Source organism: Mangifera indica, chromosome 2, assembly GCF_011075055.1.
Source record: "Mangifera indica cultivar Alphonso chromosome 2, CATAS_Mindica_2.1, whole genome shotgun sequence".
Classification (NCBI taxonomy): Eukaryota; Viridiplantae; Streptophyta; class Magnoliopsida; order Sapindales; family Anacardiaceae; genus Mangifera; species Mangifera indica.
The window spans coordinates 17,819,517-17,839,497 of NC_058138.1; the positions used below are offsets into that span (position 1 = coordinate 17,819,517).

General features: G+C 33.9%; 3 protein-coding genes across 4 annotated transcripts; 1 reads left to right on the forward strand and 2 right to left on the reverse strand.

Annotated features, from left to right (window-relative positions):
- Positions 1-1,307: 1,307 nt before the first annotated feature.
- Positions 1,308-4,816, reverse strand: LOC123201899 (protein SOSEKI 5-like). 2 transcript variants are annotated; one of them, XM_044617493.1, is made up of 4 exons: positions 4,355-4,816; positions 3,767-3,836; positions 2,829-3,674; positions 1,308-2,027 (listed from the first exon to the last, which is right to left on the reverse strand). In XM_044617493.1, exons 1-4 carry the CDS (start codon positions 4,614-4,616, stop codon positions 1,850-1,852), a joined length of 1,356 nt encoding a protein of 451 aa, XP_044473428.1. In that variant the 5' UTR covers positions 4,617-4,816; the 3' UTR covers positions 1,308-1,849. The 2 variants fall into 2 exon arrangements, with proteins under 2 accessions (XP_044473428.1, XP_044473419.1); XM_044617484.1 differs by having other exon boundaries at positions 1,308-2,030.
- Positions 4,817-10,133: 5,317 nt separating this feature from the next.
- LOC123201908 (transcription factor MYB48-like) lies at positions 10,134-11,408 on the forward strand. The gene is made up of 3 exons (XM_044617506.1): positions 10,134-10,339; positions 10,406-10,535; positions 10,657-11,408. The coding sequence occupies exons 1-3, from the start codon at positions 10,225-10,227 to the stop codon at positions 11,201-11,203; spliced, it is 792 nt and encodes a 263-aa protein (XP_044473441.1). The 5' UTR covers positions 10,134-10,224; the 3' UTR covers positions 11,204-11,408.
- Positions 11,409-14,603: 3,195 nt separating this feature from the next.
- On the reverse strand, positions 14,604-15,871 carry LOC123205747 (probable aquaporin TIP1-2). The gene is made up of 3 exons (XM_044622774.1): positions 15,680-15,871; positions 15,327-15,577; positions 14,604-15,223 (listed from the first exon to the last, which is right to left on the reverse strand). Exons 1-3 carry the CDS (start codon positions 15,804-15,806, stop codon positions 14,849-14,851), a joined length of 753 nt encoding a protein of 250 aa, XP_044478709.1. The 5' UTR covers positions 15,807-15,871; the 3' UTR covers positions 14,604-14,848.
- Between the last annotated feature and the right edge of the window lie 4,110 nt (positions 15,872-19,981).

Here is a 19,981-nt window from a genome sequence, read left to right on the forward strand (position 1 = left end):
TATGATTTAATCGGATATAACATTAGTGTGATTATGATCGAAATGATATCGTACCGGTGTAATGCCAAACAATCTTTAATGTTTTTATTTATCATGAAATCACTCACACACGTGTACTATAAAAATTATGTTTGATAAGCCAAACAAAAATGAAAAAAAAGTTAATTCCATAATTGATTGTGTGTTGGGGATGGTGGTATTTCCTCAACAAATTGATTTTGTGTCAGAGGTGGATGGCTGGTTTGTGGCTTGGGTTGGTAGTAGTAATTGATGATGACAAGCAAACTGTGTTGAAATAAATAAATAAACAACATATATATATATAATATAATTAAAATTAAAATTTCAAATTAAATAGGTAAAATTATTTGAATGTCCTTTTAGAATATAAACTATCTAAAAAAAAATTAGAAAATTTATTTTTCTTGAAAATGAAGAGTTCTTGTTATTATAAAACGATCACTTCACATTCAACACCTAATTTTTGATAACTGATATATATTGTATTTACAATATGGTTGGATTTGAAGTGAATCAAGTTTAAATATAGTGAAATTTATTTTCAACTCATTTTTGAGAGGGCTTGATTCAAGCTCATTGAGTTTGAAGAATAACTTGTTAGTGTTTGGTTCAGATTCGTGTAAACAAACTGAACTTGATTCAGTCGTGCCGAGCTTATTCACCCGAATTTGGTTTTTTTGTAATTTGTGCAACATCGTTTAAATTTAGTTTTCTAAAATATATATGAGCTCATATTCATATATATCAAATATGAATTTAGACTTGTAATCGATTTTTTAATATATATTTTAAAACGGGTTTAGATTCAAATTTGTATATATCATGCTTGAATTCAAATTTATTTAGCAAAACTCATATTGACTTTGAACCTTGCTTTAAATCCACTGCCAAATTACAGCACCTTCATTCTTCGGGAGGAGCTTATTTTGTCGGTCAGTCTTCAATTGTTTTTATATTTCACAATTCCGTATATTATAATAGAGTGGATTCTCCAGGATTCAAATTTAAATTCGTATGAATATTAAATCCAGGCTGATCGTACCCTTTTTCTTATCTATTTAATAGATTTTAATTTTATTGTATTATTCATCTTCACGTGGCAGATCCAATTCATGTTGAGTGTCTTATTGTTGGTACTCAAGACTGGCTCCATATCAATAATACAAGAAAAATCGCTGTAATTGTTTAAGATCAAACATATTAACACAAACCACCATTGAATTTGAACTAGAACAAATATGTAAGCAGTTTCTCGTACTATTTACCCGAAACCCTACTCATTGCAATACACAGAAGAAATTCCATTAAATATTTTTGCTAAATAACAAAGTCAGAATCTAAATTACACCTACAGTAAGCATACATCAATTGCTTTCGAAGTTTCAACATATCTCGGAGATTGAGAGAGCCTCGATCTCTTCAATCTCTATAACCTATTGAGTCAAAATAGCTAATTTCCTTGTCGATGAACTAGACTAGATGGTAATACCAAGGACAAAATTCCATTTGCCGTGATTCAAAAGTCTTTCCATTCAGTCAAAAGGTTAAGGGGTTGGCATCACAACACCAAAACTATATCAAATTCAACCCCCACTAACACCGAACCACAAACTATGCTGACTCCAAGCTAAAATAGACAAAATCCATAACTTCACAAACACAGCTTTATAGGATTTCTCCAAATCTTTACTTTTCTTCCTTCTCATTGTGCGAGCCCACCGTGCCGTTTCTTGCAACTTACGAGCTTATATTTCGCCTATGTTTCTCGAAATCCTTTTTTTTTTTTTTTTAAATTTACACTTCACGTAACTTGGTTAATTAACATGGGTTAATTATTAGACTTGGAGTCTTTTGTTCCCATGTTGAGTTGTTGAGTATCACTACAGCTTGCTCCATTACCTTCAATGGTAATTTCTCTTTTCGTTGGCAGTCCCTTTGGCTTTCTCGGTATGCATTTTGCACGTACTCCCTCAATCTCTTTCTCTGCCAATTGCAACTGCGAGCTTCTGCTGATTAATGCAATTAACATCTCAAATTAGTCAAATTATCAAAGCCATTGAAAATGTAACAACCACCCAATCAATGATACAAGAGAACTCAACCCAAGCAATAAATTTTTTTTTTTTAAAATTTAACTCATCAGGTAACATAAAGCTTAACAAATTCAGGCTAGCCAGCATTTGCTGTTAATATACTGGCAAGGTCCCCCACTTGGTGCAGAACTCTAGTACAACTCTCATTCTTTAGATTTACAGAATTAAATTCTAGACGGCATTTCTCTGGACCACCACACGGCATGCAGCTAAGACGACTCGAGAACGTTTTAGATATGCATCATTTAAAATTGGACGGCTAGCAATTAATATGATACGATACGATCTGATTAGGACCAATTTACCACCATTTCCCTCCCTGTGAAATTTTAGTAAATGAAGACCCATAAATGAGGCCAAATGGGCTAGTAAAGAATCATAAAATTCTCTGACTCAGAATCCTTGGAGAGGTAGTGCTACTGTACAAACAAGGAACATATTCTATGACATCACTTTCATTCAAAAAGTGAAACTTCAATCCAACTTTTTTCTCCAAAACTTTTCAATCCCAACTATTGTTTGGTTGTATATCGTTATGGGATTTTGATGATCTACCTAACATTTCTAATCTTAAATTAGCCGAGTTATCACAAGTGTAGTGGGTAAACTGTACCTTCATCAATAAAATCAAATCACCAAATGGGCCCTAAACAACATATCATCACTTGCCATTGCCAAAATGTAACTCTAAAAATAATTAAAAGTGTCACTCACCGATCGGCATTATAAGAATTAGATCTTTTCAAGGCTGGAGGGATGTCCTCTTTCTTGTTAGTCTCGATCAAGCTCCCACTGAAGTACTCCTTATCTTCCAATCGTACCCTCGGAAAATTACAAATTTCCTTCTCTGTCCCCGTCTCCTTCCTATCTCCTGTTCCACGTGGGAGCCTTCCCTTGTAATGTCCAATCACCGAGAACCCATCATCTTTCACATGGCTGGGTCCACAGTCCTTAAAAGAGATCGCTCCGCAGGATATCAACTGCATCAGAACCGTTGATGCCTTCATTCTTCCACTTGGATAACTCTCCCCCGTCCGATTCAAGTTATCGTCATTGCCGTTAGTGGAACACAATATCAGCCGCCCGTCAGCTTTCATCAAAGATTCTAAGGTTTCGGGGCTTGAGTCCGATGGCGGAGGTGAAATTTCTCCCCTGCCGAGCTCCGTGCTTTGGTTCTCATACGATTCTTGACTTTTGTCCTCAACTTCGACTTTGACTGGCCGTCTACGCCTTCTTTTATCATCCGTCTGAGTCGACGCGTCAGCAGCCAGTCTCCGGAACGATTCGGAGTTCGGTTCAGTCTTATAAACTTTATACTCATTTAAATCAATAGAACTCCAGGATTGGTTTCTTCTACGAGTAATGGCTGGAAAATCTGATGACTCTTCGGCTAACTTCGGCGCTCGAAACGACGACGAGGAAGCCGTTTCGGCAGGGTTGGAGTTGATTGAAGAACGATCGAGAAGCTCTGATCCTTTGAGAATGTATTCCTGACCGTGAGCTGGGTAAATAAAATCGTCCTCTGATAAGTCGTGCCAAACGAAGCCATTTTTGTAGCTCCTGAATCAGACGGTGGAATGTGAGTTTGCCAAATGTTAGAAGTAATCAGATCAGACGTGAGAGAAATAACGAGTAAGCAACTAAGCATTTACCGTTTGGAGGACCAGGAGTACAAGCTGGCCATGCCTTTGCCTCGGAGGACGTTCAAGCGGTTGATTACATCTGAGAAGAATAAAAAAAGATTCCGTGAAACTCACATAATGTTGTGTTTGGTTTCCGAGAAGAGGTTAAAGAAAGTAAAAGTAATTCAGATTTTTGCAGTGAAATTATATCCTTTCCTTGATTTTATTGCAGCTAGTATCCATAAATATAAGTAATATATCACGAGACTTTAAAGTTCACTTTTCTTTTACTTTCCTTGATTTTCTCAGCGACCAAGCAGAGGATAAAAGCTTAGCAAAATGCTAAAGCAGCTAGCGGAAAGAAAAGTTATTAAATTTGAATTTGAAACTTTTCATTGTTTACTTTAATCGCAAAACAGCAAAAGCTCTTTTCAGCAGAGTTTAAGCTTAATCAATCAGTTGGCATTTTTGTGAATAAACAAAAAAAAAAAAAAAAACGATGTACGTAAATCAAGATTCTTATTTCTCGTCATATCTTGAGCTTTCTCAGCAACCAAACAGAAACACGAAGACTAATAAAAGGAAGAAATGGAAAAGTAGCAATAAGTAATTAGTTACCTCTGAGATAGAGACCTTCCGGAGAAGAGAGAGGAACGTCCATGAAATGAGGTTGCTCAAGCTGGCCATTTCTAGACAGATAGTAAATAACAGCGACTTTTCTCTCGCTACTGCTACCAGCGGATTTGTTCTTGTTAGGTTCAATCCAGACTTTGGTTCTCTCAGGACTGGTCTGCTGATCTCTCCCTTTCCATTTTCTTGAAACATGAAACTCTGTCGTTTTTGATCCTCTTGAGCTAACCTCCATTCCAGAAGTCGCCATTGGGCGTGGCAGCGAAAACTAACACACACACACACACACACACAGATAGGAGAAAGAGAGGAAGAAGGAAGAAAAGAGTTTGAATATATAAGAAACCAATGTGAAGGGAAGTATGCGGAGGGAACGGAGAGAATGGATTCAAAATAGGGAAGCACAGACAACAACTACCCAACAAAAAGAGACTTGCTTTCACTTTAGTCTCCCAGTACTTGCCAGTCCTATGAATATAATTTTAAATTTATTATTTTATACCACAATATTTACTTCTGTCTCAATTTTTTTTTTTCCTTTAATTACTTTATTCAATGACACGTCTCTTCCTATATTAAGCCACCACCCATTAGCAGTAGTAATATATGAATTAAGTCACGTCTCTCGGTAAGTAAAATTGTATATTTATATGAGATACTGAAAACTGAAAATGACTTACCATCCTAAATCTAATCTCTTTTGCCGTTCCTTCACTTCTCTCGATCAAATTCAAATAATTTCCAATAAATTTTCAAAATGCAGAAAATGAGTTGACTTGTCATTTTTTTCTCTCACTCTCCACGCCTAACTTTGACTATGTTGCCATGATAGAAATAGAATTGCTTTTTTATTTACTTGAAAATAGAGAGTGGGACCATCAACCACGTGGCACCTACTCAAATGTTTTTCCAAGTTGACCACCTTAATAATCCATCAGAAGGTGAAATGATATATACCTATGAAAGATTGGACAACCTGTGTTTATTAGAAAATCGTTGGATCAAATTTGAACAAAGCCATGTCAACGGTGGAGATCAAATGGGGACATTTTAGTACGGGCAAACGTGATCTGGACGTAGATGTAACAAAATCTTTTAGGTGGGCATCTGATCAGATGGTCGTCCTTTTCCCTGATAGATGAAATCAAGTGCAGACTGTCCTGTAGAATTCCAACAGGTAACAGAGAAATTTGAGTAAATATATTATTCAGTACACGAAATTGGTCGGTAGTCTAAGTTATCGGCTTAATATTCCAAGGCATGTTGGATTTTCATGGAGGAATGCTCAAAATTCCATGTGCAAGTGTAAATGCATTGACTAACAAGGCCACGAGATGGGGCAGTTAGCCCAACCCAAGGAACGTTACATGTTTTGTGGGTGATGAGTTGACACAAATATTGATGCTTTTATTGATTTCGAGTTAAAATAAGGAAAGGGTGAAAATATTAGCCCTGAAATCCTGGAAAATAATTCAAAAGAGAGAGATTTGATTGGTATAATTTAAAAGTTCAAATAGAATTTGAAATAGAGATATGGAGGAGCCTGGGAGACAGGAGTTGTTCAATTATAGTATAAACCTGCAGGTTGACTCAGTCTCAAGGGTGAAACGCACAGTCGTAGCATCTTTCACACCTTGCTCTCGTTCACACTGTAGTAATAGTTTATTCCTTTGCTGTGGACCAGTGTTGGGTCTCCAGCTAATTAGTCGTTTTTTTTTTTTGGTAAGAAAACTTTATTTAAATTGATTCATTGTCCCTTTTTACTGTTTAAATTGGGAGCTTAATATTAAAATATTACCTCAAATTTAGAATTCCCTTTTTTATAAGAAATTAAATTTTTTATCTCAAAATAGACTTACATATATATTTATTTCAAATTTTTTATAGTTTAAACATTTTTATCCTCTCGTTTATTACCTTTGGTTACTGTTTCCCTTTGACCCAATTGGGTGTCCTTGAGAGTTCAACTTACAAGAAGGGTATCAGAAATTTTGGGTAGGTGCTAGAAGAAGTGACAGACGAATGGGCTTTAAAGTTGTGTTTTAAATGAAAGCCACATAAATGTATCATCGTCCAATTCTTGGTGTCAGGCCCAAACCTATCCCAAAAACGGAAAGCATGAAAACTTCATATTTAGCTTACACAGCAACTTGTCAAATCCTTAAACCTAGGTCTTACCAGCGGATCAAATATTTTTTTACTTTTCGAGTCCTAATAATAACATTATTAGTATGACAATTATTCTCTTTATAATTGAAAATTTGGTTTAGGTTGATTGGACATATAAATTTTAAATATAATAATTAAATTTATAATTAATAAATTTTAATATTTTATTAATTTTATTAGTCATATATGTTGATCTAAATAAAATAATCTAATAATATTATATTTTTCTACTGTTACGAACATGTACCCTCTGATTATTCAGTCTGATTATGCACTCGGGGCCCTCCATATGCTCAGTTCAATTTTTTATCGTCAAATTGCTTATGCCATAAAGTAACTAAGAGCAAACTGGAGGAAGATTATAGGATGATAAAGTTGGGGTGTCGTTCACTAGACTATAAATTAAGTTGGATTTGCACTTGCTGAGGTCTTTGCTTACGCTACTCTTGTCTACCTCTCTTTCCCTATTCATATTTTTTAATTCACATTCAAGTCTTATTAATTAAAATATTTTCTATCAATTTTTTATTAATTTTATTTATGGATGTATAGAGGTGAATTGCAATTCTTCCCTTTAAATCTGCATCATACTGGTGGAATTATATATTATATCATATATCAAAAATTTAATTTTTTATATTATATATTAAGTATGGTAAGATATGAATTTTTAATAATAAAATAATAAAAAATCTAATTAATAAGTTAATATTTTGAAAATTTAAATTTTTTTATATATATCTATTATATTATTTTTTTTAAATATATCCATCTGTATCTGTAATATGTATTGTATTATATGATATGTCTATTATATTATATTATATTAATTTGATATATCTTATAATATGTATCATAAAATATGTATTGTGTATCATAAGATATTAATAACTATAATATGCTTATAAACATTTATTTTAATTTAAAAAAAAAAACCCTATCATATCAAAATTACAAATCACAAAGAAGTAACGAACCCTAGAATTTTTTCTGTTCTCACATGAGTGTCTTTCCTCATCATTCCAAGAAAGCCTCAGTGAAAATGATGTTTTTATTTATTGGAATATAAAGGTGTCGCTTGAATAATCAACATAAGCTTAAAAGAAGGTGCGGTTCAATGGACAATGGAATGGTTCCACGTCGTCCACTGTAGCAAAGGATGTCATCTCCTCTCTCAATTCATTGTCTCTCATCCTCATCTTAATCTTGTAATTAGTGGAGCTGCAAATAGTGAGTGATATATGAAGATGATGACGGCGATGGTGCCGCTGGGGCCTTACCCATTAAGATAGCAGTCAACAGCGATGCTAAGGAGATAGATTTCAGTTTTCATATTGCATATATGCGTAAGGCTTATCTCAATCTCAAATGTGTTGTTGGCCATTAATGGCAGAAAATGGTAATCCCACTTGCACAAACTGATGAAGACTTCAATTTATGAGACACAACAGTCAACTGATTCCAGCCGTTGCTTATGGAAAAAAAACTAGCACAGCACACTTTTTTCCTTCTTTAAATAATCAAATGCAAATTGCAGTGGAAAAGTGATCCAACCTGAGCCCTGTACTTTGTCAATCATTCTAAATTGATGATCACTATAGGCTGCTTGTGTTTGACTGATCTGCAGTATCTCCTACCAGAAAAGAAAGAGAGATGGAAAAAAGGATATCTCCTTTAGATCCTAATTAAACATCCCAACCCAGATGAAAAGTTAATTAAATTAAACCACTAGTAATGTCATATTTTGATTTTGATAAGGCAATGTAATTATGACCATAACCTTTAGCAAAATCAATCATAATCAAAGAAGACTAATTTTCTCCCACCATCCCACAGATTGGGATTTTGTTCTTCCATTCAGGGTGAGACAGGCCTCGAGCTCCCCTCCCCACCACAAGCTTTTAGTGCAGAATTCAACATCAAAAAACCACAAATCTTTCTTTTAATGTTTGCCATAGAATACAAAAAGCAAATGAGATCATACGACCTATAAACATAAATAATGTTATCACATCACCAAATCTATCTTATCATATATCACCCCACTTATTTATCTTTCTCTAGAACAACTGATAAAATCTTATTAATGAATCATCTATTGACTCGTGGCATTAGTGAAAATCAATGACCACCAACACACAGTGGCATCAGAGAATGGATAGTTGAGAAGAAGAAGACTAATTTTGAACATGCAGGCCATATAAGCAAGAAAAGAAAATACACCCTCTTTCATCTGCTACTGCTACAGAAGTCTAAACTTAATTTTCAATTCATGGGACCACGAGTTTCACATATTCAATCAAATGAATGAACAGAAAGAGAGTGAGAGAGAGAGGTGTGGGGATAATTAAAACTAAGTGGGGTGGCCATAAAAAATGGTGGTCTCCACGTCATACTGGTTCATCTTTTTGGCTACTCTTTTTATCTTCACTCACTCCACTAGCTACCAGGGCCCTTAAAGCGAGGACTCTGGAGCCTCCATTCCATTTCTAGTGTTATAATTTTTTAATTGGTTCTATTTTAGCTGAAGCCACTATTAGCAATCTCCAAGAGTCCAAATTGTTTAATCAAATGACAATAAAATGAGAGTAGTCCAAATTTTGTAGCAGAGGAAAAAACAGAGAAAAGAGCAGGGGAGAGTTATTCTGAGTGAATATGAACTCCATGGATGTGCAAGTTTAACGCTAAAATAAGCAAAGAAAATACTATTCCAATCCAAAAACTTCTGTAGCACTAACTACACTGACAAGTTTGTAATCCAAAGTGATAATCTTTCATGCATGAATAAATAAATCTCAATTTGCATCAATTGTTCTGGTCTTCTGAAGTAGGGAAGCTAACCCTCTTATCATTTAGCAATAACTTACTTGGATATATAATATCTCATTCCACCTTGGAGAAACAGTTAGTTACATATATATGACACCTAAACATTTTTTATATATTCCCCTGCTTTTAGCGATTTGTCTTATTGTCCTTTTTCCTTTTCCTTTTACCACTTTGTATTCATCTATGGCCTCTTCCAAAGTCAAGGACACTTGGACACTGTTACCATTTCATCAATGGAAAGGAAATAGGGAGATCTGGTAACTTCCATCAAACTTGTTATTCCCATTTACCCAATCAACTACTTTGTTGATCTTTCAGTGTTACTTTTATGTTCTACTTTTTCTCCAAATATAGGTGAACAAATCTTTTCTTTCATGTTAGTTTTACTGATTTGTCTTTGATATGGATCAATTCAATAGTAACAAAACAACCGCCATTAACATGATAAAAAGTTAACCCATTTGATAAAGGAAGCAATGAATTCATTTTGTGAAAGCTACGTCAACATATCAAATCTTTGTTTATTTGTGGTGATAAGCAAAGATAACTTAATCAACAGAGAGATTATTTTGATTATAATGGGTTGGGTGACATCGGGATGCAAAACAAAGTGGCCGTCACAGCAAGGGCATGCGCACAAAAGTACACATGTACGGTGAAGATCCAAAATGATGATATTATTATTATAATTGCAATAGGTTTTACCTCTTCTTTGCTTTAGATTCCCAGTAGTATAAATGAGAGCTGTGTATCAGTACATTTTCCGTGTATAAGAAAGTGTAATAGGAAAGAGTTTCTTTACCTGGAAAAACAAGGACAGAGGAAATCAAAATGGTGCAAGAGGAAATCAGAAAGGGCCCATGGACAGAACAGGAAGACATTCTCCTGATGAACTTTGTGGGCTTATTTGGAGACCGACGATGGGATTTTATAGCGAAAGTTTCAGGTTTGAAGGTGGTGGGCGACACATAATAGGTATGGTTTTGTGAAGATGGGCAATTTTTGGAAGGAGCAACCCTTTAACCTCTGATTTTGTTGTAGGTCTCAACAGAACTGGAAAAAGTTGCAGGTTACGGTGGGTTAACTACCTCCACCCTGGTCTCAAACGTGGCAAAATGACTCCCCAAGAGGAGCGCCTTGTGCTTGAACTTCATGCCAAATGGGGAAATAGGTTTGAGAATACAACACATATATATTATTATTCTTCATCATTTCAGCTTTTCTTTGTTTATGGTTTCAGAATTTCTTTAGTTTTTCTTCACTTTAGTGTATATGATAATGTCCGCGTGCAGATGGTCAAGAATTGCCCGTAAGTTACCAGGGCGAACTGATAATGAAATCAAGAACTACTGGAGGACCCATATGCGGAAGAGGGCTCAAGAGAGGAAGCGGGCTGTGTGTTCGCCGCCTTCATCATCATCTTCAATTTCTTCCCCTTCTTCAACTGTTACCACGGTAAATTCTATTTCTATGCAGCCTAATACTGGAAAAGCAAGTTTTTATGACACTGGAGGGCATGATGGTGATCAAGTGATGGGTATGGCCGCAGTTCATGAAGAAAAAGAAACTGTTGGATACTCCTTGGATGACATATGGAAAGATATTGAGCTTTCAGAAGAAAACAACTCTTTGATGATCAAACCAGTTTTTGAAGAGAGTACTTGTAACTTTTCTTGTGCTTCAACTTTGGCCTCTCCATCGTGGGATTATTATCCTTGGGAAGACTTGCTATGGAGGATGGATAATTTTGAAGAAGAGAGTAAAATGATTAATAATCTCCGTAATGATCTATTCATTGCATCCTCTAACGAATATGGAAAGGCATGTTTAACTGGCTAAACAAAATTCAATTTATTTGTATTTGTTCATATATGTAATAACCATCTCCATCCCCATCCCCATCCCCATGACCCTCTTAGTGTATCTGCTTTTGTTTTGTGTGTCTTTTGCATTTCAGAGAAGAAGAAAGCACCTTATAGAATCTCCTTTGATGTTTGGAGATTTGGTATCTTCATGAATGTAATGTAAAATATCCTTTATTTACTATCCAAGCTGCTTCTGTACAGAGAATTATAATTTTTCTCTTCTCTTCTCTTTTCTTTTGCAATATATATATATATATATATATATATATATATATATATATATATATATATAAAATACACACACACACACACACACACACACACACATACATACACTTAGCTAGATATATTTTGCTTTGAGATGCAGACGAGAATATAATCAAACCACCATTAATTTTCTGTCTGAGCTTTATTCCTCCATAAATAGCACTCGCAGAGATAATATTGGAAAGTGAACGTTAGAATCTTCCAGCAGGGAAAGAACAAAAGATTGTAGTGATGAGTGAATATAAGAATCTAAAGGAAAAAAGAAAGGATTCTTTCATTAATCTCCAGTCTAAGGCACCCTTCAGTTTTGGACCCTTGTTTTCAACTGTTCATTTCTGCAAACAGTACAATTCTTAAAGCAGCCACAAAATTTTTAAAGTAAAATAGACAGTAGTGATTGTCAGCAAGTAAGAATTGACTTTTATGATAGCAAGTTATAGGCTACTCTGCAAATTAATGATCTGTGAGAAGTGGGCATATTAGGCTATAATTGGCCAAATGTTGCTGAAAATAGATACCTGCACTAGTGGTTACCCACTCAAATCCATTACTTTAATTTGATTAATCCAACAATGGGTATTTGTTGATTATTTTATGTGATCAACAAACTGAAAGCAACACCAAAAAACAGTTAAAAATGATGCAGAAAAAACCAAATACAATAATAAAAAAAGCAAGAAAGAAAAAATGAATGGACATTATCATTTCAACTATAAATGATATTGACATGCAATTCTCTCTAAGCGGTTCAGTCATATTGCTGCTGGGTCCGACCCACTTATCTAAACCCGGCTCCCTTAAAACCATCAAATCCTGGAATCAATTTTCTAATTTGGCTTCATCTTTTTCTATAAACAATTCTTGGTTTGAAAGAATCCTATGTTAATGTGTTTAGTAATCGGGATTTATTCGCTTCTTTTTTATTTTTTTCTACTTTAACATAATATATTCTGAAAGAGGCATAATTGAAAATAAGTCAACCAAAAGGGGCAAAATGCTTGCCAATGTTGCCATGACAGAAAATTTTGATAAATGTTTCGTCAATAATAATTGAAAGGCTAAAAGACATATTCCCACCCAAAATACCCGTTAAATAATAAAAACTCAAATTTTTACTCATAGATAATTAAAATTAATAGAAAAAAGTTAGTTTTATAAATAAAATTATCATTAAATTAGTAATATATTAACAATAACAACACAATTAACAATTTTCTTATAATTAAACTTTAAAAAATCTTATTTTCACCTTGCTAGTTTTCCATTTTTTAGCATGTTTTGTTCAGTCTTCTTTCACTCTGATGACTTTCTCTCCCTTTCCTACTTCTTCAAAGACCAAAATGAATTGCTTCATCTTTGATAAAGATGATCCATCTTCGTCAGAGACAAAGATTTCAAAGAAAGGAAAAAAGGAAAGAACGTTATTAGAGGAAGAGAGAGCCGGAGAAAACTCATCAAAAAATAGAAATCTAACAAAGAAAAAATGAGATTTTTCAAAATTTAATTATGATGAAATATTGTTAGTTTCTAAATTTAGGGGAGAAATAGATATTGTTTTATTATTTTTAACATATTACTAGTTAAATGATAATTTTATTTCTAAAACTATTTTTTTCGGTTAATTTCAACTATTTATAGTTGAAAATTTAATTTTTTAATATTTATTGGATACTAATAAGCTTGCAACAAACCTTGGGTGGGAATAAGATTTGTGGCCTAATATTATTATTAATAACAATAAAGTCTTTTCTCTTTTCAACTTATTATGATTTCTGCCCCTCTTGATTCTGACTGACGTGATGATGGGCTATTTTTGTTAAATTGATCATAATGTCTGTTTGTACCAATAAAGCTTCTACGTTTTTTTCATCATTTTATTTTGTCCATTTTCTTATAATTAACATTAATGTAATTAATTAACTCTTGTTAAACAAAATTTGTCTTTTAATGACCAAAATAAAAATAGTAATTCATTTAAATAATCCTATAAATGCTATATGTGATGAAAAAAAAAATTGAATTACAGTATCTTAATAGCAAATAAACTATCCTTAGATCATCCAGCATTTTGCACTTCCCAATTAAATGGGAAACGACCATCCAATTACCATACATCTCAGTCCACCACATTTCTTTTTTCTTTTTCCCTCAGTTCTGGGATTTTATTAATTTTACTAACTCTAGCTTATATCTCTCATAATTGTCTTGATCCAACTTGGTGGATAAAGCGCACTGATTTTGTCAAAACTGTAGCCACAGCGAGTCAACTCTAGCTTATGTCTACTCGGCTTATCCAAGGACAGGTCGTTGTTACTAGATTCTCTTGTAGTGGTTCTCTTGTAGTGGTTAAGTCTAATTGCATAATATGGCTTCTTATTCTATGATTGGAACCCACCATGAGCTTCAACTTTTAGGGTTAAGACTATTTAACATTATGTTTGAACAAAGGGTAATACTATACATATCTATTTTGAATATATAAATAAGTACACACTTATATGTATCATCACGTGATTGAATATTATTTTATCTTTAATTCAAAATCACTTAATCGTATTATAACACTTATCAAGTGTATATCTATTTATATACTTAAATTTGATATATAAAATTTTATTATTAAACAAATCGCTTTCTCCTTAAATGGGCAAATATAATACATAAAATTAAACTAACAATAAAAATATACATATAAAATAACATATTATTATATAATTATATTTTTTTAATTTAAAATTATTTAATTATATTATAATATATATTTATGTACGAGATATTACTCATAAACTAATACCCGTATAGCTTGCAGCTCAATTTTCCTGAACTAGTTGTTGTGTTTCATTTAGGGCCGGCAATTCCTGGGCCAGCTTCAAATAACATTCCCAGGCCTCTGTACCAGGGCGGCCCATCTTTGAAATTAAAATATAATTTAATTATTATTAAAGTATTAAAATATTTATTATATGTATAGGTCTAGTTTTATATAATTTAATTATATTTATTATGCCATCGTTAGTCCTAATCACGGGGCAGGATAACAAAAATCTCTTATACATTTAATATTAAAAGTTCGGGATATTAATGTGGTCCCTTTTTAACACAGGATATTGAATATTAATGTGGTAGCTACCGACGCCAATTATTTAACCAAAGTAAACCATGATGTCACCTAAAACCTTGCAAAAGTTAAGGAAGAGCAAAAACAAGACTAGTTCACAGGATTAACTCAACAATTAACAAACCCGACATAAAAACAAACAGCAAACCACCCACAAATCGAAACCAAATAGGTCCACCGCAACTTTCAACCTGTTTGCATCACTCTGAATTTAGAGGAACAGACTTTCATTTCTTAATAGTCTGTGGTTGGGAGAGGTTCATGTGTGTTTGGGGGAATGAAGAGGATGGAGTAAACAATAGCAGCAATGGCAGAACCGATGAATGGGCCGAGCCAGTACACCCAGTGGTTGTCCCATGTCCAGCTAACAACTGCCGGGCCGAAGGAGACAGCAGGGTTCATTGATGCGCCATCAAAAGCACCACCGGCCAAGATGTTTGCGCCGACAATGAAACCAATTGCTAGGGGTGCAATGATTCCAATGTTTCCCTTCTTTGGGTCGACGGCTGTGGCGTAAACGGTGTACACCAAACCGAAGGTCATCACGATCTCAAAAACGAGTGCGTTCCATACACCAACACCGGATGAAAGAGAGAAAGCAGATGTTGTCTGCAGGATATATCAAGTTTTAAACATTTTTAGTTCCTGCGTACAATATAAACTTTTCAATTTAAAAAAAAAAAAAATACTCATTGTTAAATGAAATACTAACTAGTCCACCAGTTGCGAACTTGAGAAGCAAGCAAGCAACGACGGAACCGAGCAACTGGGCAATCCAGTACACAAAACTCCTCACAAGGGTAATGTGGCCACCAACGAAGGCACCGAATGTAACAGCAGGGTTCACATGTCCTCCGGAAATGTTAGCACCAACTGAAACTGCAACGAACAGTCCAAAGCCATGAGCAAGTGCTGCTGCTACTAGACCGGCAGGTGTTGTTGAGGCATCGTCAGTGAGCTTGTCTGCCAAAATATTTCTCATTTAATTACTTCACAACGTCAATTGTACATATAACATAACTAAAATCTTAAATAAACAAAGTGAAAGTAAAGTAGGCGGCTTACTGAAAGCCATGCCGGAACCTTCACCGGCAAAGACGAAAATGAGCATTGAGATGAACTCAGCGAGACCCGCCTTGAGGGCATCGGGTTGGCCAAATTCGGCAGGGGTTCCAATTGCGAGTCCAGGCATTTTTGGCAAGGAAAAATTTGGTTAAAGCTCTTAAAAAGCCAAATTGTGATTGCTGTGCTGTTGGCTTTGAGCTCAGTCTAGTAGTAATTATATATAGGGGATTCTAACCGGTTACTATCCGGTAACGGAGCGTACAAATTTTTTTCAACGAGAAAAAACAAGGGCAATAGCACTCACGGGCGTCTGTCATTGTCTAAGGAAAAATAATAGGCGGGCCTCCCTTTCGTTCCCATCGTCCCACGTGTATGGCTGATGTGACTATGACCGGCCAATTGAGAGTGGAAAAACTTTGATCACCGACCAATGGACATGTGCCTGGGTCCTACAATGATTGCTGACCGACCATGTGATTATTTATAGAGTGGTGACGTGGACCATCAGTGGTTTAGTTATGCTGGTTCATTATGATGCACTAATGGAGTTATTAAATTAGATCTAATTGGAATTAGCGGGTATCACAAATTGGATGAAGATGTAGCAAAATTAGCCGTCTGATTCGAAGGATGGGCCCATGAAGTGGATAAAAAGTCACTGCATTAGACGGCCTGATGCTCCACGTCATGTTAGAGCAGGCTATTAAAGACTCTTGATTAAAGTGTAGATCGTAAGAAAATTATATACCCAAAGAGTTAATGTTAAGTATAATGAGAAGAGGGGATTACATTATAATAAACAAGATCTAATTATAAATTATGTCTTAAAAGCGCAAGCACTAACACTTTCAATCTGAAACGCAATCGTGTCACAGAATATGATAATTTTTTTTAACCTATTTCATCATCATCAGCATTGAAAATTCAAAGATAAGTAAATATTATTAGTCAAAATTGTCTTAAGTTAATAAATATAGATGTGTATACGTATGCATGCATATATACATAAAGAAAATAATTTTTTTAAAATTTTTTTTCGATTGTACCGTCTTAATCCCAGAATAATTGATTTTATTATGTTTGGGATAATATATATATATATAGGTTAAAGATGTTCTCATCTCTAACCTTAAATAAATATTTGGTAGAATTAAGTTATGAGTGATTAATCTTACTTTATTATTTTATTAATTTTTATTGTTTTATAATTAATTTTATATTTTTAAAATATTTTATTAATGTCAATTCTATATTTATATGAAAGATTGATTTAATTTAAGTTATAATTTCTGAAAAAACTTATCGAAACTAAATGAAGTGTCTTTTGGATAGAATAAGTGTGATGAGCCAAAATTCAATTTTTCTAAAATTTTGGGAGGTTGTTTGTGCCAAATGTTCATGTTTTTCTATTGAAAAGTGTTGGATTCGAAGTAAGTTTATTCGAGTTTAAAATGAACTTTGTTTAAACGAGCTTAAGTCAAACTTATCCTAAACGAGCCTAAGTATGAATGCGAGCTTGGATTTTAAATGAAAAACGAGTATAAGCCCGAATTCGAACATGACCTAAGCAAGCCGTTCTCTCAAATGAAAAAAAAAAAAAACTTAGAATAAACAACACCGTTTGTTCCTTGCTACATTTTCTTCCACTTATATGAGCTTGAAATATGAGCCTGAAGCCGAGCTGTTAAGGCTAAAATGCGAGTCCAAAGCCGATCAAAGTGAACCCGAGCTAAGTGCAAACCGATCTCGAACACTAAAATTATGAAACGAGCTGAATACGAACACCTATTCAGTGAGTCCAAGCCCAACCTTAGGCTCCCTAAAAATGAGTTGGGCCTTGTTCAAGCTCGATTTGACTCGGCTCTTATCTAGCCCTACGAACAAAGCCCCCAAAATTTTTCAAAAAAAATTTATATTCCAGCCCACTACGCCTACTCTTCCCGGAGGACCCTTTATTAAGACACATAAGCTTGTTGCCTACTCTTCCCAGAGGACCCTTTATTAAGACACATGAGCTTGTTTCAAATATGATCATAAGTACTTTAGTGGCCTATTCAATCTAAATTAAGTATTTTCTATTTCTAATTTCACCTTAAAAAGTGTAATTAAATTATAAGCAGATTTTAACCAACCAAACCAAACTGAGGTCAATGTAATAAACATATATGGATGACATAAGGCAATTTTTAATTGGTGTAGCTGCATTTTATAAGACAAAACTGACAATAACATGTTCTCACTAATTATATAATTTTAGTCTAATTAAGCAACGACATTAAATGGATTAGATCAGAAAAAAAAAAAAAAAAAAGAAATCTCAAATGAGCTGTTAAGGGTGATTGAAAATTAAGTAGGTAATGTGGGGAGATGGTGGACTTGGCATTTCTGATTGAAAACATAAGCACAAGTGACTATCGAACCGACCTTGATGTAATTTTAATATTATTAATAATACAAATCTATGGTTTTTAATAATCTTAATCATCATCCCTTTTTATCTTGTCCTGGAATATGCTTAAGCAAGTGTCTTTTTTTTTTTTTTTTTTCTATCAAATCAATGTTTGCCATCTCTCCTCAGAGCCATGCTTAATCTTGTCTAGTTTCCAATAATTCATGTGAACATTCAATGGCCGTCGACCAAGTTTATTCTGATTTGTTGTTTATATTTTGGAAGAAGAATCTGGGTAGATATAGACCATTAATTCCAACTTAGTCATTCAAAACTGGCAATATTTACTTTATAATAATTTAATTATAAGTTTGTCAGACAGATAACAACTAGTATTAAGATATTAATAATAATAGTAAGAATTTGGGAAAGATGAAGCTTTCGTTGTGCTGTGTGAAATTCCTCTACTTGGTCAGTCTTATGTAAAAAAATTGGTGGTGTCATTCCGTGCTAGTAATTGATGGTGATCCAAAATAGTGGTATCCTTTCATACATGCAATAGAGAGAGCGGAAATGTCTTTAACGTGATTTACCCTATTGTTAAAAAGTTTACGTTCATAGTTAAATTTTGGTTAAGTGTTTGTAAATATTATTAAATAGCCTATTTTATCTTTGTATAATCATTTATTTATAAAATAAAAAAGCTAATTAAATAAGTTATAATCAGAATATGTCTAGATTTTAGTATATTATATCTAATAATCTAAAATAGAAGTTACCCATCATCCTATTAAAATAGGGTAAAATGGTGTCATAATTATTATAAAGATAAAAATAAAAATAAATATATCGATGAATCATAAAACTATCAAGATTTATTTTTACTAATATTTATAATATTATTTTTGTAAATTTAATTAAAAGGAGTTTGATTAAATTACCTAATTTTTAGAGTATAAAGATTTAAGAACTTTCCACCGCTTTATATGAATGAAAGACAAATAAATGATTGAGATTTTTTTAGAGTAATATGTTTGTGAGAGCAATATGTTTTTATGCGCACCTCGTATGCATGTTGTGATAGTGCAAATTGCCATGATTCTTTATTAGGCATGATTGGTATATCCTGTTGGATCAACGCAAGCAAGCCTTGGCGGTCTAACTTTTATTGCAACTGCTGGGAAGGTTCTGCCTGGAATCAGTGCGTTGGAGGATGGTTTCTTTCCTCCCTACTTTCTTACTAATTGAAACTTTCTCCTCCCCCTTGTTATTCTCGTTTAACATTTGACTATAAATGTGCCTTTGAACCCATTCTTCAACTTTTTCCCTAAAACTTTCAAGCCTTTAAATTCTTGACATTCTCAACAAATTCTATGAAATCCTAAGACGTTCATAAACCTTTTTCTTCGGAATCCTCCATTCCTCCAAGAATTAGCGTTGACTTCCGAAAAGTTTCCTCAGCCTTCAATTGAACTGACACCCTTATGGATTGCTTTCAAGCAAACATACAACCTGAATATTTTCTTTGTCTTCAACCTTGAGCAACATAAGTCTTCCCGATCTTTTATGTTAGCACTGGTTCATAGGTTTGTCATTCCCTTATTTTTTGGTTGAAGGAACTTTATCTGCAATTTCAATTGATCAGTGTGCAGGTGATGTGATTAGCCTTTACGTACAAATAATGTAGCTAGTTGTCTCTTTAATGTCACTTCTGTGATTTTGTTTAACGAAGAGTTTGACTACACATCAGTTAACAAATTTGGCAGCTTTTGGACCTCAAATAATTGCATTGAATTTTGACGTATTTTACTTTTTTATGTTTCATCAGGTCCTTAGAATCAAGAATAGTGATTCCTTCGTGTTGGTAAATTTACGCATGCCATTATGTAAATTTTGATTTTCTACAAAAACAG